We start from the raw sequence: 24,054 nt of genomic DNA on the forward strand, positions 1-24,054 counted from the left end.
CTTTCTCTTGTTTTGTTTTTTAATTACTACAGTTGTTTTTGTGAGTGCCTCTGTTGTTAATAGCAGTAAAACTAACAACAAGTGCAAAAAGTTCTCCTCAACAGCCCTTCTTTTGTCATGACTCAGTGTAGCTTGATGCAAAACCAAAAGAAGATGCTCTACTTGGTAATGAGTCTGTTGAGTTCCAATTAAATCTGTAAGTTTTACTAATAAAGATGGGGTTCTTTCCAATTATCCTGCTCTCTGTTCTCTAGAGAAGAGACTTCTCTTTTAAAACCAAGTCTCTGGAAGCTTGAAAACATACTTATGCCATTTAAGTGCTCACAGATTGTTCCGGTTTTCTTTGTCACCCAGATTTATCTGAAATACATTCTTGATTATCCACTTGGTAAAAAATTGAAAGCCAACCTTGAGTACATCTTTGCCCAGCTCAAGTAAGTACTCCTATATACTTGTATATACAGTTTTCAGAAAAAGGGCAAAATTGGTATTTTCTGTCACTGTGTACTGTTGAGCAGGCAAGGGCAGAAGCTCAAAATACAAAATCAGTGGTTTATTTGAGGCAAATGAAAACACTGAGACACTTCATATTATTCCATGTTTCTGTTGAATCCTTTTGTGTCTATGTTGTAGGATTTTCTTTTCAGGCGAATTAGTAGCTTTGTTAGGAATATAGGTGAGTTGCCTTATTCTAGGTCAGTCTGTTTTGTGACAGTGCTTGGCACTAGTTAGTCTGATGGGCAGCGGTTGTCCAGGGTCTTGGGCAGAGGCCCTTCACATTTGATTCCTTTAATGAGAGGCAGGCAAGCTTCTCATATTTTTTTAGACAGCACAAATATTTTCACCATGTATTCAACATGTGGCCATTTTTTTAAAAAAAGGATGTATCTTTGAATGTACAGTGGTGCCTCAACTTATGAACTTAATTGATTCCGGAAGATGGTCGTAACTCGAAGTGGTTGCAAGTCGGAGCACCATGTCCCATAGGAATGCACTGAAATGCAATTAATCCATTCCAGCCAAAGAAAAAAAATCACAAAAAAACCCACAACCCACTGCAAGACCCATCGGAAACACGATTGATCCGTTCTGGCCAAAGGAAAAAAAACCCAAAAAGCAAACAGACTGCAAGACCCATCGGAAATGGGGGGGGGGACCACAAACCCTGCAAGACCCATCACAGCATAGAAACATAACCCCACCACCCAGCCCAAACCCATGCTGCAAAACCCACCCAGAACAGCTAGTTTTTAAAAAGTAGAAAGCAGAACCTTACCAGGCAGTCCGAAGCCTCCTCCAAACGCGCACACTCTAACCGCTGGGACGAAAGAGCTACAAAGAAGCAGCCTCTTCGCCACCAACGGTTAGCAATTTTAATTCCCTGCCTCTTGTCGCTGCTTTTTTTCTGGTTGTAACTTGAACCTCCGGTCGCAAGTAGAAGCACAATTTTGCAGCTGTAGCTGGTCGTAACTCGGGATAGTCGTAAGTCGAGGCCCCACTGTATTCCTTTTCCATGCAATGTTTCAATTGAATATAAGCATTTTTCAAAATGTACACATTTTAAGTATATTGCAATTTCAGTTCTACACTTTGGGTATACTTCTATTTCAAATGTGCACATTTTTATATTCTTCTTTAAAAATTGCATCAAAAACGGGAAGAATACAGATTGTGACATATAAGTGTGTTCCAGTGTCTATTTAGGTTTTAGAAATGTAAATCGTCTTTGTCTTGAAATGTGCATTGGAATGAGTTAATTTTTCACACACTCGCCACCTACCTCTTTTCCTTTAACTGGAGCAGTTAGAGAATGTGGAGCCGTCTGTGTGTACAGCATGGAGTCTATGACTGAAATCCTCTTGTTGTAAGTGATGCTGTATAAGGCTGGTGATATCATTAGGGAGGACTCTTTTTGGAAATTGAAACATTTCCTACTTGTATCCCAAGGCAATAATGGCTCCTGCACAATCCTTTCACCATTGGAAACACATGAGAACAATGGGACAGTAGGAAAAAGTCTTTAATTACCAAAAATTGCCATTGTTGGGATGACTTTACATCTGACCCCTAAAGATATTACATTTCTTGCCATGCAACTACTAAAACCAAAACAACATCCTTTAAGACCTGGCCAAAGCAGGTTATATTATGAAAATATAAACATGCATGTTGTGCTGTGTGCTTTGTTAATGTTTTAGGTACCTGAGGCCCCTAAACACGCTGGAGGAAGACTTGCTAGACACAATGAAACTTGCTTATGCTTAAATATACTTAACACTGTCTTGCCTGTCTCTGAATTGTTGACAGTTCTTAAAGGGACTGACCTTGCTGTACTGTTAATTATTTTCCCATAGTTACGAATATGAAACTGGAAGAGAGTCTGCTTTGGAAATGATAGCTTACCTTTTTGAAATGTTCCCTCAGGTAAAGTGTAATTGTATTACAAATCTAATATTCTTAGCATTTTTTTCAGATTGCATCTTAGAATGTGGCATGCAGTACCTGACTAAGGCTGTACAGGGAAAAATTCTGTGGAAGTTGGTAGCATTTCTAAGAAAGCAGCCTTAATATCTAGTTGTAAAAAAAGTTTTAGAGGATCTCTTTAGATACAGCATTCTGAGCACATCCCTGTGCTCTCTCAGGAATATGTTGGGATTGTTTGAGTCAAACATGGGCAGCATGAATTGTTTGTTTTTAAGATTTATTGCATGTATAGTCTTCCCTCTTTTCAGAGAGCTCAGGGTAGCGTACCTCTTTTACTTCCTAATCCTGTGAGGTAGGTAAGGCCATGAGGCGAGTTGGTTTATTAACCAAGGCATGCAGAAGACTTGTGTCTGTTTACTCCATTCTCACATTGCCAGCTTCCTCGGTTGAATGAAGGCCACCTGGTTTAATTAACTCTGGTTCCCAGTATCTCTAAACCAGAAAAGTGTCTTGATCTGAACATATATGAGGGTGTGAAACCAAAGTTTGATTCCCCTACAAGGAATACCACATTCCTTTGAGCAATTGAGAGATAACAACCCCTTTCCTTTCCTTTTCCCCCCTTATCAGGGTTTACTGCATGACTTTTGCGGACTGTTCTTCGTCCCTCTGTGTATGATGGTAGTCAATGATGACTCAGCAAAGTGCAAGAAGATGGCGGCCCTGGCGATCAAAAGTCTCCTCTGTAAAATTAACGCTGAAAACCGAGATCTGATGTTTTTGCTGATTACTTCATGGCTGAAGAGTGAAAAGGTACCACTTATGGCTGTACTTCAGTTGTTGAAACCTTAGTAAATAGGCAGTTTCTTGTGGAATTGAGCTCAGAATCCAGCCAGAATTCCTTGCTGAGAAGCCAGCTGCCCATGCTGGGGGCTTTTGCTCTGCACCAATTAAATCTAGTTCTAATCTTGCTCTCATTGTTGCAACTTCAGGCCAGTATGGTTCCTGCACAGAGCTTAGTGGTTATTTTTTGGACTGTAACTCTTAGCCACAGCCATGCTGGCTGGGGGACTCTAGGGGTTTCAATATATTCGCAAAGGCTTTCACGGCCGGGATCTAATGGTTGTTCTGGGTTTTTCGGGCTCTTTGGCCATGTTCTGAAGGTTGATCTTCCTGACGTTTCACCAGTCTCTGTGGCTGGCATCTTCAGAGGACAGCAGCCTGTGCTCTGGTGTAGTTGGCTTGGGAGTGCAGTATTTATGGCTGTGAGATTGGCTTTAGGGGTTTATTTATTTATTTAACTTATATGCTGCCCAAACTACCCGCAGGTCTCTCGGCGGCTTACAACATTTAAAATACAATTAAAAGGCAAAATAAAAGGGCAAAATAATTAAAATGCAATTAAAAATATAATTTAGGGTTGTAACCTAAAAATTTAGAACAAGAACTGCTTAACTCTTCTGTGTCTGTCTTGCTTGAAAGAATTGCTACATCTTACCCCTTCCTCCAGCCCAAATGTTTTGCAAGCCATAGATACTGCTAATTACATTGTGTTTGCCTGTTCTAAAACTTCCCCACTAACATGATCTTGTCTCTACCGACAGAGTGCGCACAAGAGGTTAGTCGCTCATGCCTGTGGTATATTTGTGGAAGCCGAGGGAATCGAATTTGAAAAAAGACTTGGAACTATTCTCCCAGTTATTGAGAGAGAAATACACCCTGCAAATTTCGAAGATGTAAGTTATTTAATCAGAGCAATGTTTGTGGGATTTTGAAAGGGGGAAACTAAAGAAGTGGATCAAATCCATAAAACAAGGCAAAGAAACTTATAACATGGCCAGAATGGCTGAAATAAGAGTTTTTTTTTCTTAGAAGACATGCGTTCACAAAAGGAACCTGCCAAAAGAAACTAAAACTAAACTTGTTTCCTGCTATTAACATGTCATTCTTGCAAATGATTAGGAGCTTAATTTTTCATTGTTTCTTAAAAGAGTATTTTTCCACATGTAGCAGTCAATACAAGATGGAGGGAAAGCAGGTGGTGGAGGGCATTGGCTTTCACGTTTCAAACCGTGTTAAGAACCATTCAGTGGGGTCTCTACTTAAGAACGTCTCTACTTAAGAACAATCCAACTTAAGAACAGCTCCATTTGCTAAATTTTGCTTCTACTTGAGAACAGAAATCTAAGATAAGAACAGGAAAAAAAACCCTTTCCTGCTTTTTTTAACCTTAGGTCATCTTAGGTTTTAAAAAAATTCTCCCCCTAGTGGTAGAGTATGTATTAACCAGCTTTGCATTAGTTCCTATGGGAACTAATGCTTCAATGTACGAACGCATCTCTACATAACAAAAAAACAGCCAGAACGGATTAATTGGTTTTCAGTCCGTTCCTATGGGAAATTTTGCTTCAACTTAAGAACGTTTCAACTTAAGAACACCATTCCAAAACGGATTAAGTTCTTAAGTAGAGGTTCCACTGTAGGTTAGAGATTAATTATTTAGCTCACTGGGCACAAGTGTCAGTAAAGATTGGCGAAATTGCTATGTAAATGTCCATACTTTGCTGTCGATGGAAAGCTGACAATTTCAAATAAATTTTAGATTGATCTCTTGGCTGCTGTTCAGTTTTCCCTCAAGTACTAGACTCTTAACAGAATGGTATAGTATAATTAGGTAGCATCTTATTGCTGCCACTGTAATACCTCACTATTAATACGCTGTTAAATTGCAAGATTGTCTATTTCTGCATTTTTTTAAGGTTACAGAAGAGACTGAAGAAAAGGCTGCAGACAGATTGCTGTTCAGTTTCCTTACCTTAATTATTAAACTAATCAAGGAGTGCAACATTATTGAATTAAATAAGCACAATGAAATTCTGAGCAGCATTTGGGGTTAGTAATTTTGTCACATTATATTGACATTGAAGCAATTCACATATTTATTGTGCTAGAAACTATTCAAATTGACAGAGTTGTGCTGTGCCGCATTGTGTTGTAATTCCTAAAATGACCTTTTTGTTCATGTGGTGTATGAAAGGAGGTACTTTAAATAAACTCTTTATTCTCTCATTTCTGAAGGTCATGTTGAGTCCCATTTATGGTATCCTCACAGCTGGGTGTGGCTGACATCTGCTCAAATCTTTGGCTTATTGTTTGCTTCTCACAAGCCAGAAGAACTTGTTGATAAGTGGAATAAAAGAAAAATGGGAAAGACCCAAGAAAAAACAACAGAATCATCAGCAACTGTTTTCTTAACAGAAAAATTAGAGAAAAGGGTTAGTAATAACTTACTAAGTCTTTTTTAAAGTATTAGTACACATTCAGATCTCTTAAGAAGGTAGGTAGAAACAAAAATTAGGGTTCATTCTATTCATTTCAGTGTCTTCACAGGAGGGTAATGTCTTACATTTCGCACTTTGGTCTGAGGGCAGTTTATTCATACAGCAAGGCCAACATCCATCATCACAACAAAAAACCCAAGCATGTTTTAAATTAAAGTATACATTTCTTCCATGCTTAATTTACTTGTAGCACCTTCATGCCTCTTTTTAACTTTTACAGATGAGAACACTTGTTTTAGCTTTCTGCCATCAGCTGAAGTCCAAATTTCTGGATCCATCCCTTGGAGAACAGGTGAGATACCAGGATTCGTTCTGACAGATTTAACTATGTTGTTTACATATGTGTTGGAGAAGAACACGACAAGGGTTCAGTACATTCATGCCACGGACAGAAAATAAAAATGATATATACCCACCACCAAAGTTTTTTTTTAAATACAGCAATAAGCTGTGTAATGTGATGCCTTTTTTTAAATTACTTCTACGTTGTTTTTTTTTAATTACTTCTCCACACTAGTCATGTAGATGCTCTTTATGAAAGGTTTGGCTGCGATAAAGCTGTGGTTGTGATAGACCCACTTGAAGTGATTGTTCTTTGTTGTTATTATGTGCTATCAAGTCAGACCTGACTTACAGTGACCCTAACAGGGCGTTCAGAATAAGTGAGATACTTAAGGAGTGAGTTTACACATTCCACATCCCCAGTGAGCTTCCATGGCTGAGCAGGGATTTGAACCCAGGCCTCCATCACTATCCACTGCACCACACTGGGTTTCACTCTTCATTTTTACTACTACTAATTCGCAAAATGAGGTTAGTTACAACAGGTTGGCATCATGATTTAATTATGGGGCGGGGGGGAGAGTGGAATGACAGAGTTCCACAATGCTAGATGTACCTTTTGATATGCTCAAAAAAGCTTATCTTATAGAGAACCTGGGTGATACTGGGATCCACTAGCTAATGATCCTCTTTCCACATTAGACAGGTTAGAGACCAGAGTTCTTTCCTCTTGTGTTGATTGCTTCTCTTTGAATAACCTTAAGGTGAAAAATTTTTAGTATTGCCCTAGGATCAGTCAGAACAAGAACTAAGGCATGTTAAATACAAAGGTAAGACAAGCTCATGCTGGGAAATATGTATTATGCTGCACAGTCCTGGTCTCTGTGTAGCTCTGAAGTAATACAAAAAAGACCCAATCAGTAAAGTTCCTTCCCTCTGCTGTTCAGCATTTCACTGTACTGTATGTCCTTTGGTAGGAGTGATACATCTGTTTCTACAAAGCTAGTGGAAATAATTGTGGTTCAGCAGTGATTTGTTTGTACTGCACAGAATTGGATTCCAATAATTTTGAAGTTGATGGATAGCTGATCCCAGCTATGTAAGGAAGCATGCTGCTGAGACATTAAGGAATGGCCCATCTTTATGTCCTTTGGCTTTCTTAAGTACACATTCTTGGCTTTAATGTTTACTCTGGAATATTTCTATCCTTTCTGATACATGCAGTGAAAACTGTGTACAGGGCTTAAAAACAACTTAAACAGCTCAAAACAATTCCTAAAACTGAAACAAAGCCCACAACCCAACAGTTGTGATCCACTGAGCACCAAAAGCTTGAGTTAAGATCCAAACTAGTGCTAAATTTTTTGTTTCTGAATTGCTTTTTTAGTTCATAGTGATCTAAAACAAAAATAAACAAATTAGAGTATTAACCCTGCAACTTGTTATCTGCCATATCTTTATTTAATCTCGTTGTGAGCCACCTTCTGCCAATCCTGGGTTGAAAGAGGCAGGTAACTCAAATAACTAGGCATCAACATGAGTCTGAGTTCAAGCCAGATGGACCTCCAAGTGACAGGCATAATGATTCTATGGAAGTATCATTAATTATTTTTTCAAAGCTTAGGGAAGATTCTTAACATTGCAGTCTTTTAGCATCAAATATATTTGGTCCATCAGAGTGCCTGATATATGTTTTACTTCTGTAGCCAACCTAAGGGCCACAAAACAAAGAGGGCCACAGTTATAAAATCAGTAGTCCACAATGTGTGGCTTGTGTCATGAGCATGTTCCAAGAGATGGAATAGAGGCAAGTGGCCTGGCCTAAAATGCATGCAAGTACTTGTGTGTTTTTTAAAAGCTTAGTAGAACTCTTGTTTTTATATTAAAGGTTGTAAAGAATTTACTGTTTGTAGCAAAGGTACTGTATCTTCTGGCTCCTGCTTCAGAAGATAGCAAAGAGGCAAGTCTGGAAATGGACCAAGAAACTCAGGATCCAGAGGACTCCGGTGACGAAGATGAGCATGAGACCTCTGCTACAGAGATGAAGGAAGCCAAAGAAAAAAGGAGCCCAGCAACTCTATTTTGGGTGATGAAGAAACTCTTCATAATAGCATCACGAGAAGCTGCATATTCACCCAAAGACCCTCTAAAGGTTTGTGTATCTTCAGTGATGAGACAGTGCTTTCTACCTAGAGAATTTTAGGATCTTAGTGCAATATTATCTCAGCTATTGGCTTAGAAATGTAGAGCTTACAGCAAGTAACTAGCATTAATACAAGTACTGTGAACATGGGGGGGGGGTGTTCCCCAGGTGTGTGTATGAAAATTAAGGATAGAGATGCTTCCTTTTCTAAAAAAATTCTTTGTGACTGTGTGGCATCCATTAGTGTACAATATACAATTCGGCCTCAAGGAAGTTCAGCTTTGGTAGAGCACTTGGAGCACAGAAGCAACTAGAGGTTTCAAGTCCCTTCCTTCAACTGCCTTCAGAATTGCTGGGGGATAGGGATTCAAAGACAGATTCAGGGGCCTCTTTCAAATTATGCCTTTGACTATTTATTTTTTTCGTTCAGAGAACCTGCATCTTCAAATTCCTTGGTGCTATTGCAGTAGATCTTGGGAAAGACAGAGTAAAACCATACCTTCCAACTATCATAGGCCCTCTGTATAGGGAACTCAGCAGCACCTATGCAGAGCAAGGTAAGAGGGCTTCTTTGAAAACTATTTTATGCAGGACAGATTCAGCTCAACCATCTGCTGTAAGAGTGAAGTAAGCAAGGTCATGTAATTTTTCCTAGATCCAACATTGAAGAATCTTTCCCAGGAAATCATAGAGCTACTGAAGAAATTGGTTGGGCTAGAAACCTTCTCACTTGCTTTTGCTTCTGTGCAAAAACAAGCCAGTCAGAAGAGAGCAATCAGAAAGAAACAGAGAGCTTTGCAGGTCAGTGTTCATTAAACTGATTTTTGTTGGTCCCTGTTTAAAAATATCAGAATCTTCTCCCACAACTTTAATTATAGTATTCTGCACTCTCATTTCCCATTCCACAAGTTTGTTTTCAGCAAGACTTACCTAGCATAAGAGGTCCTGGATATCTCCATGTGCAAGCTCTGAAGGTGCTCCACTGCTTGCACAATGGAAGGATTCTGACCACAGCTTTTCTCAGTTGTCATGAAAATTCATATTTACTCAAGGCATGTTCAGCAGATATATAAATTCATAGTTCCTTTATAACCTTTTGATTTGGGTTTTATTTTTTATTTTGTTTAGGCTGTTGCTAATCCTGATATTGCTGCTAAGAAGAAGCTAAAAAGACACAAGAATAAAATTGAAGCAAAAAAGAGAAAAATAGAATTTCTGCGGCCTGGTTACAAAGCCAAAAAACCAAGAAGCCATAGTTTAAAAGACTTGGCAATGGTGGAGTGAATTACTGTCATATCTTTGTCATGAATATGTACTCCATTTATTACTGGCACTGTGCATCAAACTGTAGGTGGGAAAACCTTCAGAACTTTGACAAAAAAGGACTAAAGCTTAAGCAGGGCGATTTATCAGCAAGGCTATTTTGGGGATACCTGACCTAAATTTTGGTAACAAAAGGTAATGTGTACCAAGTGATTTTATATCACAACCTTTTAAAGTTGAAAACCTCTGTGAGGAAGATTGATTACTCACACAGAAATAAAATGGACTCATGAACAACTAAATATTTATTTGTAACCTTAACCTTTACATATCTTATTCAACTGATACGTTATTGGAAAACTTGTAACATATTCTAAAATTTCAGTGAAAGGATGTTTATGATTAAGGCTGACTTTTTATCAGCTGTTCCAGAGGTCTGAAATTTGTTGTACAGTGAATGATATACAGAATGTTGTTGTTTTTAATTAAATCTGGTTAAAGCATCTTAAAACATGACATCTACAATGTGAGTAATAATTAGGGTTTAGTTGCTAAGCAGATGCTACTTATCCTCTTCGGAGTAAAGCATGCCAGCTTACTCTCCATTTTCTACTGAGAATTTGCCTGAGCACTTGCTGCAGAATCTAGCCTCTTTTTGGAAGTCAAAATGCTTCCCCTATTTGCTGCATTCTTTCATTTTCTGAGCCAGAAAAAAGGTGCCAGTTTTACCATTAGCACAATAGTGAAGATGTTTGCTTCAATTCATGTATTGATTGCAAGGGATAAAGTCAATGTTCCCTATAAGCTGTGCGCGCCCACATGCTCATCCAAAACATCAGAGCTGCGCATGGGCAGCCAGTTTGTTTGCTTCCCATTTCGGATGAAGCCCCACCTCACTCCATGTGCACAGAGCAAGGCTCCCATGCAGCAGGACAGAAAATAAGAGGGAACATTGGATATAGCTTTTAAAATGCACCAAAAAACAGTTGAAAAAAGGAAAAACAAGCAAGCCTTAAAGCACAGTGTGAAAGTTTATGGCCTTGGGCTTTTTCCCTACCATTCTGCTTGACAAAGGATATAGGTAATTTCTGTTCTTAACAGTTCCACTCACTTCCCTTTTTGCCAAAGGTTAACATTGTAAAACATAGACATTGTATACTATTCCTTCTGTCTGAAACTTCTTCATCTCAGATAAAGTAGCATATGTAATCCTAGATGGTCACATAGATTTTTAGGATTATTTGCCTAGAATGATTCTTTGAGATACAGGATACTAAAGGTTGCCTTAAACTATACAAACTACAAAAATGAATAAATAAAAGATAGACATTAAGCAGAGATATGTGATAATTAAATATTTATTAGTGATAAATAGTTTCAAACACTTAGAATTCTAAGTAGCAAAGTTACCCCACCCATTCACCTGTTATTTGTTGTCATAGTCTTCAGTTATATGACTATCATAAAAATTGGTGCTACATAACTTAGACAAGGTAAAAGAAACAGACCAAACAGAGTATATAGACAAACATTCAGGTGATTCAGTGTGATTTACAATGCACAGAAACCCCATCTCTTTGAAAATGTAATATTCTTTTAGTCCTATTTACAGCACTGCGTTTATTCACATGACTTAAAGGAAAGCTTCAGATCCATTTCACTGTCTGCTCTTCAAAGTCTCCACCAACCTAGAAAGACAGATTGTTCTGTGATTTTAAAAAACCCAAGCATTTCTATAAAGAATGAAACATCCTTTGTAAGACCCAGCAGCTATTTTCTAATCTGTGCTGCTTCTGTAAACATACATAATGAAATTAAGGACAGATACACTTACCACTCCATTGCTTCATCAAGTCCAGTGCCTTTAGTTGCAGATGTTTTGAATATTTGCCATTTTCGATCCTTTAGAGCTGGAAGTCCAAGTGCATTTGCCATTTCTGTAGGAGTCATAGCCTGTTCCATATCTTGTTTATTTGCAAACACAACTAAAATGGCTTTCTTCAGTTCTTCTTCCTAAGAGGCAGAAGAAAATACAAATTACACTTCATTACTTTGTTATTTAATCTAGAGATTATTTAATCTATGAAGCAGACCCTATATGGTTCTGTGACAAACCCAGACCTACTGGGATCTATCACACAGTTACTAAGCTGCCACCAACCATTCCCTATAATAAGTCACACAGACCAGGGATGGATTTTTAAACAATAAAAGAATAAGGTTTATTTTAAATACAAACAGGGTAAATAAAACAATCAGGTGAATAAAATAAAGTAACGTGGCTTATTCTCACACACACAAGCATACAGTTTGGTTCACCTAGAACCTTTAACTTAAAGCACAGACCCTGAACCCATCAGTTCTGGCTAACCAACAGACCCCTGAACCTTTCAGGCTGGTACTCTGACACACAGTAGTACCCTGTCAGACACCCAGACTCCCACAACAGCTTCTTCTTCCCCAGCTGCTGCTTCGTCCCAACCCAGTGTCTCACAGTCTGTCTCAGCATCTACCCTTCACCACACAGGCATCACATATTTATACAGTACAGCCCCTCCTCCTGATGTCCCGCCTTCCACTCCCCATAGGATGGAACTTTCCCTCCAAACCCATGACAGACAGGTAACATCAGTGCTGTTATGTAACACCTCCCCTCTTTAAAAGTTGTTTTGTAGGGGGAAAGCTAAAAGTGCTTTTCACCAAAAAACAACCTGCATAAAATACACAACAACATTTATACATACCAGATAATACTTACATATACTTACACTCCAAGTTAACCATAGCAAATATGCATTTAAACATTTTACCATATACAGTACATCAATTTACCTTTATTAATACCAACCAAATTCAAAACCAGGTACATTTTAACTTTTTGTCTTCATTATATACATATAGTCCATGTTCTTTCGCCGTCTTCAGTCTTCAGGTCTTCTTGATAAGGCGTCAGCAACACAGTTCACTGACCCTCTGACCACCTTCACTTCAAAGTCATAGTCCTGTAAGTTCAAAGCCCACCTCATAAGTTTGCTATTGTGGGTTTTCATCGTCTTTAACCATTGCAATGGTGAATGGTCAGTACACAGAATAAAATGTCTTCCCCAGATGTAAGGCTTGGCCTTCTGGATCGCGTAGACTATGGCCAAACACTCCTTCTCCACGGTTGCCAAATGTCTCTCACCTTTTTGAAGTTTCCTACTTAGGTAGGACACTGGATGCTGGTCACCATTCTCATCCTCCTGGCACAGAACTGCTCCTACCCCGGTGTTAGACGCATCGGTGTAGATGATGAACTCCCGGTCGAAGTCTGGAGCACGCAGGACAGGATAGTTGATCAACGCCTCCTTCAACCTCTGGAACGCCGCCTCACAGTCGCTGGTCCACGGGATGCGGTCATCAGCCTTCTTCCTCGTCAGATCGGTCAGCGGAGCCGCAATCTCGCTAAACCTCGGGATGAACTTTCTGTAGTAGCCCACCAACCCAAGAAATGATTTGACTTTTTTTTTGGTGTTGGGTCTAGGCCAATCACGAACAGCTTCTATTTTGGCCTTCAGGGGTTTTATCATTCCTCCCCCTACCATGTGACCCAAGTATTTTATTTCTGGGCTACCCAGCTGACACTTGCTGGCCTTTACTGTTAGCCCTGCTGCACTTAACCTCTGCAGCACTAACTCCAGGTGTATCAGGTGATCTTCCCAGGTATTACTGAAGATCCCTATGTCGTCAATGTAGGCCACTGTAAAGTCACTGAGCCCTACCAAGGTCTGGTCCATCAGCCTTTGGAATGTGGCTGGTGCATTTCTGAGACCAAAGCTCAGGACTCGAAACTCATAGAGACCAAAAGGGCTGCAAAAGGCAGTCTTTTCTTGATCCCTGGGATCAATTCTTAATTGCCAATATCCCTTTACCAGGTCCAATGATGAGATGAACCGACAACCCCCTATGGTTTCAATCAGGTTGTCTAGCCTGGGCATTGGGTAGGCATCAGGAGTGGTTACACGGTTTAATTTCCTGTAATCGACACAAAACCTAATGCTCCCATCAGGCTTGTCCACAAGGACTATCGGAGAGGACCAAGGACTAGAAGAGGGGACGATTATGTTCTCCCTCAGCATTTCGTCCAGCTCCTTCCGCACCTTGTCCCTATAGGGTCCCGTTACTCGGTATGGGGATACTGCCTGCGGGGGTGCATCCCCTGTGTGGATCCGATGCATCACTCCCTTCACTATCCCCGGCTTGTTGGAAAACACCTGTTGATATTTGCTAAGCAGCATTTTTAGTTCTTGCTGCTGGTCTTGGGTGAGTGCAGGACTGATCTTTACCTCCTCTGGGTTGTATTTTACTTCCCCTCTACCCTCCCAGAAGGGCAATTCAGCTTCCTCACTCTCAGCTGCTTTTATCGCGAATAAAACCCTCTGTTCCCCTCTGTAGTAGGGTTTTAGGGCATTCACATGAACCACCCTCCTTGCTTGGTTCTCCTCCTGCTCTATTAGGTAGTTCAGGTCTGACATCTTGGAAATGACCCTATATGGTCCTGCCCATTTGAGCTGCAGTTTATTCTCTCTGCAGGGCCTAAGCCAAAGCACTTCCTCCCCTGGGTCAAAGTGTCTCTCTCTAGCTTTGTGGTCATACCATGTTTTCTGTCTGACCTTCTGAGCTTGCAGGTTTTCTGCTGCCAGCTCTAGATTTCTCTTTAGGTCATTCATCAAGGTGTCTATGTATGTCACAACGTCTTGTGGGTCATCCTGGGTGATCTGCTCCCAAATTTGTTTGATCAAATCAAGGGGCCCTTTCACCCCTAAGTGTGCAGCAAACATGTCAGAGTGACCCCTTTTTAAGATCATGGGGCGATACTTTTCAGGTACCACCAGCTGACTTCTGATCCCATCTCCCCCTTTTGAGATATTCCTCAGGGTTTCTCTATATAAAATCCCCTTTTTCTCCAGAAATCTCACTGGGGTTTCAGGTGTTAGCTGGGCGTCAGTCACCTGTTCAAAACACTTTTGGAGAGTGGCGTCTGCCTTTTGCTCCTGTCCAAATCTGCTGTCTGTGGTTAAGGTTTCCACCACAGCTTCTGAACTTCCCCCACCTGCTTCCGTCTCTGGCTCATCATTACCCCCCTGAACTGTCCCTGTGGTGGCTTGTGAGCGTGTAATCACTAGCACCCGTTTCACATGTTCAGCCAGGTCATTTCCCACGAGCACGGCTGCTGGCAGAGTCGATGAAATCGCTAGCCGCCAATCTCCCCTCCAGCCTTGAAAGTTGACAGGTACCTCTGCTACTGGCAGAGAGATTATCTGCCCCTCAATCCCTGCCACCTTCATGCTCTCATTTGGGATTATAAACTCCCTAGGGATGATATCTGGATGGCATAGGGTTACTTGGGAACAAGTGTCCCGCAGCCCCCTATACTGCCGGTCAAGTATTCCTACGTCCACCCCTGCTGTCTCAAACAACTGAGAATCTGTTTTTATCAGCAAGCAGCGCTTTACCTCCAGAAGAGGACCATTTTCCTCAGCCTGATCAGCAGAGGTAGCTGTTCCAGACTGAGTAGTCATGGCAACAGGCTCCCTCTGTGACAATGAGCTTTGCTCCTTCTGGACACAGAACACAGCTTTTGGCTTGGTCCCACTAGCATTCTGAGGCACCATTCCTTTTAGCTGCTTCAATTTCTCACACTCTGAGATCAGATGACCCTTTCCCTGACAGAAATAGCATTTTCTGGTGTATTTTGATTCTCTCTCCTCTTGTTTGGGTTTTCCCTCCAAATTCTGAGGGCTTGGTTTCATGCCTGAGGGCTTCCCTTCACCATGGGCCCCTCCCCCTTGCTGGCTTTTCCCTGGTCCCTGAGAGTACTTGCTGTAGGTTTCTTTGGGTTTACCTACAGATTTCCCCTCACCCAAGGGCTTTCTTATTTGGGAGATAAAATCCGCGATCTCTGCGGCTGCTGCCACAGATTTCGGTTTCCTTTCCCTCACCTGGAATTTCAATTCCCCATGCAGGACTGAATAGAACTGTTCCAGGGCTATCAAGTCTTTAAGCTGTTCATAGGTCTCTGTTCCCTCCTGCGACAGCCATTTCTCAAGCAGCCTCACCAATTGGGCCCCCACTTGGGTAAAAGTCTGTTCTGGCTTCTTGGTGAGGGACCTGAACCTTTGTCTCAGCTGCTCTGCATTTATCCCATGTCTTGCGAACACCAGTTTTTTAAACTCTGCAAAATCTTTCATCCGTTCCTCAGGCATCTCGGCATAAACCTCAGCCAGGCTACCACTGATTAAAGAACGCATGATGGTCATCTTCTCAGTTTCCCTCACTGAGAAGTCCACAAACGCTCTTTCCACTAAGGAAAAGAACACCTCAGGACAATCTCCCTTGTGGTACACAGGGAATTTCTTCAGGTCAGCCTTAGACAGTTGGCCTCCCTCAGAATCCCTATTATTATTATTGTTCTGGTTCATCATTTCCAGTTTTCTTAACTCATACGCCATCCTTTCTTTTTCCAGAGCAATTTTCTCTCTCTCCATTCTTTCTTCCCTCTCCATTCTCTCTCTCTCTCTCTCTAATTCAAATTGCCTTTGTTTCTCCCTTTCCTCTCTTCTTTCTCTCTCTAATCTTTCCTCCATTTCCCTCACCCTCAGTTCATGCTGTTGGGCTAGGAGTATTTTTCTGAGTTCTGGGTCCTGCTCTCCTGTGCTGTCACCTTGCACTGAGCCAAATTCATCCTCAGAACCTTGGTCAATCTGGGGGTCTTTCACCTCACTCATGTCTGCTACTTGGCTTCGAGTCAAGGGCATACCCCCCCTCAGAACAGGCTGCTTTAAAAAGTCAAGCCTCAAAATAAAACGACCACTTTTTTTCCTTTTTGCCTCAGAACCAGCTCTCCCCAGAGATTGCTGCTGTTCTTCAGCACTAAATTTGCAACAGTATCGAGTCAGAGCCTACCCCCCTCTGCTGGGCCTCTCAGCTGGCAAGCTAGCTCACTGTTGCTACGCAGTTTTGCCTCAGCGTTTTCCCGCCAAAATCAGGCTGCCTCAGAGCACCTTAATCTAAGTCTCCCCAGTTGGCACGTTCTTCTACTAGTGCACCTCCCCGTGAGGTACACCTAGAAGATTACCTACGCGCCTCAGACTGTCCCTGACTAGACCCCCCTTGCTCTGGGCACACTTGCCAAGGCTTTGCTGGACCGCTGGACAACTGGACCAGTCGTATCCCACACGCTGGACACCAATCAATGTGACAAACCCAGACCTACTGGGATCTATCACACAGTTACTAAGCTGCCACCAACCATTCCCTATAATAAGTCACACAGACCAGGGATGGATTTTTAAACAATAAAAGAATAAGGTTTATTTTAAATACAAACAGGGTAAATAAAACAATCAGGTGAATAAAATAAAGTAACGTGGCTTATTCTCACACACACAAGCATACAGTTTGGTTCACCTAGAACCTTTAACTTAAAGCACAGACCCTGAACCCATCAGTTCTGGCTAACCAACAGACCCCTGAACCTTTCAGGCTGGTACTCTGACACACAGTAGTACCCTGTCAGACACCCAGACTCCCACAACAGCTTCTTCTTCCCCAGCTGCTGCTTCGTCCCAACCCAGTGTCTCACAGTCTGTCTCAGCATCTACCCTTCACCACACAGGCATCACATATTTATACAGTACAGCCCCTCCTCCTGATGTCCCGCCTTCCACTCCCCATAGGATGGAACTTTCCCTCCAAACCCATGACAGACAGGTAACATCAGTGCTGTTATGTAACAGGTTCAGATGAGAAATTGATTTTCAATGTTAAATTAAATTACTTTCAGATATTCTTAAATAAATGTTGTTGTGTTATACTAAACATAGAACTGCAGAGCTGGAGGGGACCCTATGGATCATCAAGTCCAGCCCTTGTCAACGAGGCACAGTGGGGAACTGCTCATTTCACAGATGCCTACACCACTGAGCTATCTTTGACCTTTTTTGGTACTGGAAACAAAGGTATCAAAATATATTCCAACAAGCTCCACATTTGAGCCTTCGAGAACACAAGCTCCACAATGTTAATAATAGGACACTGTGTGATTAATTTGTAGGGTCACTGTAAATCAGAAGTGACTGGACAGGATGTAACAAGAAGATCAAGTAACATTGTGTCGTCATATACAACATTACAAACACTGATGTTCAGTGCCTGAAGGGCCAAGTACAACATGGTTACATCAATATGTCTAAAAATGAATGCTGTTTGCAGACGTATTAGCAGCTCAGTCTTCCGTTTTGGCTGGCCACCTAACGGAGAAAGATGTACTACGGTAGAAAGCCAGAACATAAAATATAAAGGCCAACACTCTTTAGCATGCCAATCCCCTTACACTGCTTCTGTACCTTAAAAAAAGCAAAAGAAGTCAGGACAGTGCCCCCCCCGTTCACCCTCTCTGTCCACTGGCTCAAATGTAATAATCTTGTGTTCTGTATATCCATATAACCTAGTGCTTCAACAGCATACATGCTGGCCAAAAGCTCCCAGGAATGCATAGAGAAAGCTCATTTTAAAGGCTAGACGAAACAATGTGGAGGAAGGAGAAATGAAAAAAAAAAGCATTCATATTCAATTTTTTAAAAAGAGCAGAACAATGGTGCAAGTCTTGAACAGAATCCCAGGTTAAAAGTATATTTGGTCTGTTCCATAGTCATTTTACTAATTTAAAGACAAAATCCTGGTGTGTAATTTAGTTGGCAATGATATTAGGAAAATGTTGTCAGTCCCTGCTTTGATTCAAGGTCATGTTCAACTCATATACCCAATGAAATAAAGATGAAATAATGGAAGTTGAGGCTGGGACTCTATATAATCAGCAGCAATCTGCCACGGCTGGTGATATTATTTATGCTGATGTATGTTATGCAAGATGTGGAACTGTCCTTTATGTTCTGTTTCCTACCTCCAACATGGCAACAAGCTCAGACTTTGAAATTCCAATTCTGTCTCTGTCACAGCTGTCCACCACATAAATGACTGCATCTGTATTAGAATAGTAACATCGCCAATATGGCCTAGAAGATAAACAATATTGTATTGTATAAACTATATTAGAAACTGAAGAATACAATCATAGCTGCACAGTCTATTTCCCAAAGCCTGAAAAATTTAAGCGAAAAACTGAACTCTGACAAAAGTCCATTCTAAGACACTTATCACATACAGTTTAAAATACTAGCACTTCAATGCCTTCAAAACTATGATTTTCCTCATTATTATGGAATACTAGTGGGCAGAACAAAGGAACTAAATCCAAGGTAGAACACAAATTTAAGCTGATTTCAAAGCCACAGAGAATTATATACACATGATTGGTTCTACTAGTGGTTGAGGTTTTCATATACACATGTACACTTCACATAAACACATATATTTTGGATCCTTCAAACATTTAAGTTGTGCTGATAACATCTGTAGAAAGACACTGGCTGAAATCCTGTTGCTTTGTGTAGTAACTGTAGTAGGCCCCAATGACTCAACAGAACGTGCAGCAGATTCACCAAATTGTCACTGATTCACTGAATCTACTCTATGTGTGATTTACAGTGCTAAACAACAGGATTTCAGTCTGAATATTCCACCTAACTAATCTTGAACTAACTTTGTAAAGAACTGAAAGCACATTTTGTCCTCTTTTGACAATGGGATCTATGCATTCACTTAGATATTTCAGAAGTCATGCCCTGTCTTTGCAGTTCTGCTGAGTTTCACTAGATGAGCTATACCTGATGCTTGTCTGTCCTCCTAAATCCCAGACTTGAAACTTCAGATTCTTGTAGGTTACTGTTTCCACATTGAAACCAATTGCTAGAAGAAGAAAATCAGTTTATCAGTATAAATAAGCATCGAAGCCTAGAATATTGTTTGTTCTCTTAATACAGAATTATAAATTGAGGATAAGAATCTTATAGGGGATTTATAGCAGTGCAACTGTAATTGCCTAAACTGAGATCATCAATTGCTCATTAACAAGTTGTTTCTATTCCTGATTGCATGTTACTCATGGGATGTGACATGTGATCAAGAACGCAAACAACAACTCATTAGTTGGCAACAACCCACCATCACAATGTATGCAATTACATGTATGCTACTGTAATCCTGTGCATGATCCTGGCTGATGCATTTTGTTTCCTGTCTCTCGACAACTGATCGATTCTGTAAAACCTGACATCCACATTCAAAAAAAACCACAAAATTTAAAAGAAAAGAATTTGGGCAAATGCCAATATTGCAAGCATCTTGATTTTCCTAGTATTAGTAGGAATCAGAATTGAGTTTAGTTGGCATTTCATGGTCAGTTTTCTTCTAGTTTAACTAAGAGTTTATTATTACTAATGAACTTTACAGAGACCTACAACATGTGCTCTCAAGCTCTGAAAAGATGTATACATTTTGTCCTAAATCCTGTTGCAGTTATGCAAAAGACTTAATCTCTGCAGACATTATCTTTGCAAACTGCGCCACACAACTTGGTGTGCAACAGAAAATGCCTATAGAGATGTCTTAATTCATGGCAATTTGTCAGTAAAAGTTGCACCATTTGTGTAATTGTATGACAGGATTTCAGTCTTTATTAGTAAAGACATGGCACACTTCACTGTTTTATCATTTGCACTCCAAAAATTGAGTCATCCAAAATTGTCCTTACACCTATTTCAAGTAAACGTCAATAGTCATCTAAGCTTGCCACACATAGGACTCATTTAATAATGAATGTGTAAAGAGAAAAAGAGGAGTCATTACACAATGAGCATCACATTTCATTTAGAAGAACACTCACTAGGAATTGTAGTCACAACCTCGCCAACTTGTAGTCGGTAGAGAATTGTTGTCTTTCCTGCTCCATCCAATCCCAAAATTAAAATTCTCATCTCCCGTGTACCAAATAAACTGGAAAAGATGGTTGAAAAAAAGCCACCTACAAAGAAAAATGTTACAATTACACTTTTCAGAGTATCCAACAATGTTTCAATAGCAAATTTGCAAAACCAAGAAGCACAATATTGTTCACAGACTATCCATTTAAGTTAACACAGAAGGATAGCAAAGGCTGGACAGGACAGTGGTAGGTTTCAGACATCAGTGCTGAATTTTATTTTTGAAACATATTTTAAAATATTGCAATTTAATTCATTTTCTATGAAGTTCATTTTATGCTTCTCACAGTATAAAATGAGGGTTGTAGCTGGTTAGCCCTGTCTTCTACCAGCAAGCCATCCCCATCCTCTTTTCTTTTCCAACTGAAGGTCAGCCTTTTGAGATTGCTGAATGTACTTAGTCTCACAGCTGTTTGGAGCAGAGGTGTCGCCTCAAAAGAGGTTGAGGAGGAGAAGAAATTGCATTTACTGAATGAGCAACACAGCTACCCTGGAGAAGACTGCTAAAATATACAAAGATTCATAGTGTGTGCATTCCATCTTAATATTATTCAACAAGTGTATACCATAAAAAGTTTGAACAGATTTTACTCCATTCCTTTTTCTTTCCTCACCAATAATCATACAAAACTGCCTTAAGTCACACCATTGGTTCCCCCAGCCCAATACTGTTAACTGACCGCAGCTCTCCACAGGTTCAACCAGGATTTTTTCTTGACTCTACCTGGAATTTTCCCAGATTTCTTGGTGGTATCCTATACCAGACCTAATCTGCTTAGCTTTCAAAAACATACAAAACTGGGTGCATTCAGGAAGCTGTCACACAAACACTCATCACAGCAAGTATGGAGAAACAGGTAACTAAAACATACATACTTCTTTTAAATCACAAAGTTGGATTTAATCATCAACCTCATTGAATGCAAACGATGGCCAAATAATTTCTGGTGATGAGACCACGTAGCCCACAATCAAATGAACTTAACAATGAATATAAACAAAATGTGCCTGTTGACTGGTTCCCCTCTCCCAATGCATGTTTCAAAAAAGGGATGGGGAACATTTTTTATTTTATTTATTTATTGTATTTATACCCCGCCTATCTAGTCATTTTGACCACTCTAGGCCACAACATGTGGCCATCAGATTTTATTGGCTTGCAGTGTAGTCTCAGCACTTGCTAAACTGGTTACTGCTGATGGGGGTCAACTTTTTGTCATCCATGCAAATCTTCAATTCAAAATTTTAACTTTTGTTGCCACTTAAAGTGTTTGTGTGCTCTCTTCTCTATATAAGCAGGTCAGGGAACCCCAGAACTTGCTGGACTCCCAACACCCATCAGTCCCTCCAGGTATGACCAATGGTGAGGGATAGTGGGAACTGCACTTCATTCGCACCTGGACCTCCACAGACTTTCCTTCTATACTGGTATAATTATTGTAGGGCTTTACCTAGTGAAGCTATCTGTTGCAATTCATTTCATTTTACCACCGTAAGGGCCACTTAAAAGTTTTTTTTTAAACAACCTTATGACCAGGAAGCAGCCTTCAAAGATATATTCATGTCTTCAGCTGTGGGAGCGCAGAACTTTTATTTTGCCTGCCTTTTGGTTCCCCGAGGAGGCAGAGGAAGTTCCTCCCCCTTCACCTACTGCAGCAAAAGAGGGAGTTGTTCCTTTTCCATCTCAGATCGGATTTCAGGCAATTCTTCATCGGGAACGCAAAGGGAAGAACTCCGAGGAAAAGCTCTGGAGAAGAGACCTGTATCTACACCCCCTACACACACCCACACCCACACTTTGTATAGAAAGGCGAAAGCGAGGCCTCTTTTAAGGCTAGATCCTGCGTAAGAAACTGCTGGGAGCCCCCCCCCCCCCGGTTGAAGTCGTGATGAGGGAAGACGCTCCGAGGAACGCGGCCGCCTCGCGAGGGGGCTTCGCAGCGGGCAAGAGAGAGGGTCAACGGGGTCTGCCTGCCTCTCGCGGGCCCTCCTGCCGGAGTCTCCCCCCCCTTCCCTCCCCGCCCCGCGGCTCGGCCCTCCCGGGAGTCCCAACAGCTGCAAGGGTTTCATACGGTTCGGAAACCACCCCCACCCCCCCAAAGACGAGGATCCGGCCTCCCTTGAAACCCCGCACGCAGATCCCCGGCGGAGAGAGCTCGCGGGAAGAAAGCGGCGACTGGCCCAAGGCGACCGCCTTTCCCAGTGAGCGGTCTGGGAACCAGAAGCAGCGGCAGCAGCAGCTCGCCGGCGGAACCAAAGCTACCGAGCCGCTTCTCCCTCTCTCTCGGCTTCTGACCCGCTGTGCCTTTCCGCGGGTCTGCCGCCGCCTCGCCTCCTCCGCAGCTAGGCCCGCCCCGCTCCCCGCTCTCCTCACCCATGGTTGAGGAGCTCTCCCACGTCGCTTCCTCCCTCAGACACGCGTCGCCGGCCCGCTCCTGCGGCCCAGCCTCGGCCCTGGCCGTTAACCCGGAAGTCGCGGCGGACCGGCCTTCCACGTCGACCGTGTCTACTCCCGCTCGTCCGCGCCTCCTACATGCCTTAAACGAGGCGCTGGCCGGAAAGTAAATGAGGCGCCATTCCCTGGCCAGACCTTTCGACACGACGCGTGAGAGCCCGGGCAACAGGAGTAAAAGCGGCTCCTTCACCGCCGCTGTCAGTTGGTGAAAAAGCGAGTGAGAGCTGCCAAAACTGGTTTTTTATTAAATTAAAAAGAGAAGCCGCAATGAATCGAAGAGGACTGTGACGAATCTGCGGCTTCAAAGTATGCACGAAAACGTGCTTCCGCTTTACCATCCAGCGAGTTGGAAATAGAGGCGGAGTGCCCGCTTGTCGGGAGGACGGAGCTTTGAATTTCAGTGAAGCTCCTGACCGCTCGGGTCCACTGACAAAAAGTAAACTTGCAGTATTTGTAAGGGTTTGAACATTTTAAAACTAATTAGATTAATGAGCATCTAATAATTACTCAATTGCATTACTCAAGATGTATTGTTTTCCTGCCTGAGTAGTTTAGATACCTGGTTTCAGAACCAGAGGCTGAGAGTTCAATTCTCTGCTGTGCCTCTCGGGAGAAGAGCCAGCCTTGGCCCCAAAAGAAGGGAACGGGGAAGCACTTCGGAGTACTCTCTACCTGGAAAACCCTGGAAAGGGTCACTGTAAGAATCAACTTGACAACACACACTGTAACCCTATTTACAAAACTTTTGCAAAGGCAAAAATAAAGCTGGGAAAAAGCCCTCTAGTTATGGATTGGTCATCTTTCTATATAAAAATACACAAAACTTTGAATTAATTAATAGACAAGGCTCAGTTCTGGGCCCAGTGCTCTTCAATATTTTTTATAAATGACTTGGATGAGGGCATGCAACTTACTAAATCCGTGGGTGACAGAAAATTGGGTGCAATAGCTAGTACCCTGGAAGACGGGGACAAAACTCACAAAGATTTTGATAGGCTTGAACAACAGAGATAAATGCTGAGTTCACCTACAAAAAGTAAACGAATGTATAGTTTACAAGATGGGGGATACTTGGCTCAGTAATATTACAAGTGAGAGGGATCTTGGAATTATAGATTGAAAGCTGAATATGAGCCAAAAGTGCAACATGGCTGCAAAAAAGACCAATGCTATTTTAAAATGCATTACCAGACGTATAGTCTCCAAATCCTATGAGATACCAGT

The 24,054-nt window shown here is 41.5% G+C and overlaps 2 protein-coding genes across 5 annotated transcripts in view; one reads left to right on the plus strand and one right to left on the minus strand.

Moving 5' to 3' along the window:
• UTP20 (UTP20 small subunit processome component) overlaps positions 1-9,969 on the plus strand; it is a 75,165-nt gene extending 65,196 nt beyond the window's left edge. For both annotated transcript variants that reach the window (XM_073000218.2, XM_073000219.2), the window contains exons 52-62: positions 355-434; positions 2,355-2,424; positions 3,055-3,237; positions 4,029-4,160; positions 5,184-5,316; positions 5,503-5,699; positions 5,986-6,057; positions 7,936-8,199; positions 8,621-8,747; positions 8,846-8,991; positions 9,319-9,969. In XM_073000218.2, coding sequence (XP_072856319.2) covers positions 355-434; positions 2,355-2,424; positions 3,055-3,237; positions 4,029-4,160; positions 5,184-5,316; positions 5,503-5,699; positions 5,986-6,057; positions 7,936-8,199; positions 8,621-8,747; positions 8,846-8,991; positions 9,319-9,474 — 1,560 coding nt within the window. In that variant the 3' untranslated portion in view covers positions 9,475-9,969. The remainder of the gene's footprint in view (positions 1-354; positions 435-2,354; positions 2,425-3,054; positions 3,238-4,028; positions 4,161-5,183; positions 5,317-5,502; positions 5,700-5,985; positions 6,058-7,935; positions 8,200-8,620; positions 8,748-8,845; positions 8,992-9,318) is intronic.
• Positions 9,970-10,793: 824 nt separating this feature from the next.
• On the minus strand, positions 10,794-22,938 carry ARL1 (ARF like GTPase 1). Of its 3 annotated transcripts, none has more exons than XM_073000223.2 (6): positions 22,750-22,938; positions 20,279-20,416; positions 19,221-19,302; positions 18,398-18,509; positions 11,288-11,466; positions 10,794-11,141 (listed from the first exon to the last, which is right to left on the minus strand). In XM_073000223.2, the coding sequence occupies exons 1-6, from the start codon at positions 22,751-22,753 to the stop codon at positions 11,111-11,113; spliced, it is 546 nt and encodes a 181-aa protein (XP_072856324.1). In that variant the 5' UTR covers positions 22,754-22,938; the 3' UTR covers positions 10,794-11,110. The 3 variants fall into 3 exon arrangements, with proteins under 3 accessions (XP_072856324.1, XP_078232201.1, XP_078232202.1); XM_078376075.1 differs by lacking the exon at positions 22,750-22,938 and adding an exon at positions 20,663-22,274; XM_078376076.1 differs by lacking the exon at positions 22,750-22,938 and adding an exon at positions 21,902-22,233.
• Positions 22,939-24,054: the final 1,116 nt, after the last annotated feature.

The sequence above is a fragment of the Pogona vitticeps genome, chromosome 5, assembly GCF_051106095.1.
Source record: "Pogona vitticeps strain Pit_001003342236 chromosome 5, PviZW2.1, whole genome shotgun sequence".
Classification (NCBI taxonomy): domain Eukaryota; kingdom Metazoa; phylum Chordata; class Lepidosauria; order Squamata; family Agamidae; genus Pogona; species Pogona vitticeps.

What these genes read in the sequence shown, in the direction of transcription:
- ARL1 (XM_073000223.2), bottom strand. An exon ending in GGTTGTGACTACAATTCCTA is followed by an intron (nt 19,303 to 20,278) that starts GTGAGTGTTCTT and finishes TTCTTCTTCTAG; the next exon opens with CAATTGGTTTCAATGTGGAA. An exon ending in GGAGGACAGACAAGCATCAG is followed by an intron (nt 18,510 to 19,220) that starts GTATAGCTCATC and finishes TTTATCTTCTAG; the next exon opens with GCCATATTGGCGATGTTACT.